We start from the raw sequence: 1,118 nt of genomic DNA, 5'->3' as shown, positions 1-1,118 counted from the left end.
TCGCCCCGTCCTCCCATGCGCTGTCGCCGGTTCCAGACTCGTTTGTCTGTGAGTCAGTGAGGAGGTCAAAGGTTGCACTGTGGTGTGACCAGCCAGTGAGTGCAGATTGAACAATAGTCATTGGTTTTTGACCTCAGGGTCTAAGTAGCCGAAAATGGCCAAAAGTGTCAGATAGAACTTTGTGATAATAAGGTAGCACAATTCCAAGAAAGAAAGAAACAAAGAAACAAAGAAAGAATGAAAGAAAGAAAGAAAGAGAGAAAGAAAAAAAAGAAAGAGAGAAAGAAAGAAAGAAAGAAAGAGAGAAAGAAAGGAAGAAGGAAAGAAAGAAAGAAAGAAGGAAAGAAAGAAAGAAAGAAAGGGGGAAAAGAAATAAAGAAAGAAAGATTAAATAACCAAATAAAAAAATTGGCGAGCGCCTGATTCCACCTGATTATACGCTCTCTTCTTCTATCGACTCTGAGCGTCTCGCCCCGTCCCCATGCAATGTCGCTGGTTCCAGACTCGGTTGTCCACGAGTCAGTGAGGAGGTCAAAGGTTGTACCGTGGTGTGACCAGCCAGTGAGGCCGCGCGGGGCAGCAAGGACTACGTGAAGGAGTGAGCGAGTGAGTGACTAAGTGAGTGACTGAGAGAGTGAGGTGTTCAGCAGACCACTCGAGAGCTGTGTCAGAGAAGGGCTCCTCGTCCATTTCGTGCAGTAGTGTTCCCACCAGACAAACGTCACGGAACGACACGAAACGTCATGGCGGTATCGTGGCCATCTCTGGTCGCCACCATGGCGGTGCTCACTATAGGTAAGTTAGTATATATATATATATATTGTTTTTATTATTATTAATTTTGTTTTGGTAAAGTGTTTTGCGGCGCTCGCAACCAGATAAGATCATATTATGACCGCGTGGGACCCATCAAACATTTTCAATTGGTAGGAAATTTTTAATTTTGCCCGAGTGGCGGCTGAAGCCCTCTCTTATTATCGATTCTAGACCAGCAAGGGATATTTAACGTGTGCAACTTGCGCAGGGGATCTCCGAGATTTTTCGCCCTTGTCCGAGAAGGTCAGGTGTAGATCTTTCCTACCAGAAGATCAGGGGTGTGGCTGAAAGACAGCAGTAAG

The 1,118-nt window shown here is 45.3% G+C and overlaps 1 protein-coding gene across 1 annotated transcript in view; it reads left to right on the top strand.

Moving 5' to 3' along the window:
* Positions 1–647: 647 nt before the first annotated feature.
* The window catches only part of LOC101855374, a gene marked incomplete at its 3' end in the record, with an annotated part of 23,886 nt that continues 23,415 nt past the window's right edge, over positions 648–1,118 (top strand). Inside the window, 1 exon segment of the mRNA XM_013088207.2 lies at positions 648–795. Within this exon segment, the coding sequence (XP_012943661.1) occupies positions 744–795 (52 nt within the window).

This window comes from Aplysia californica, unplaced genomic scaffold (assembly GCF_000002075.1).
Source record: "Aplysia californica isolate F4 #8 unplaced genomic scaffold, AplCal3.0 scaffold00702, whole genome shotgun sequence".
NCBI classification, from domain to species: Eukaryota; Metazoa; Mollusca; class Gastropoda; order Aplysiida; family Aplysiidae; genus Aplysia; species Aplysia californica.
Note: the sequence above shows the minus strand (reverse complement) of the source record. Positions and strands in the feature narration are given on the sequence as shown.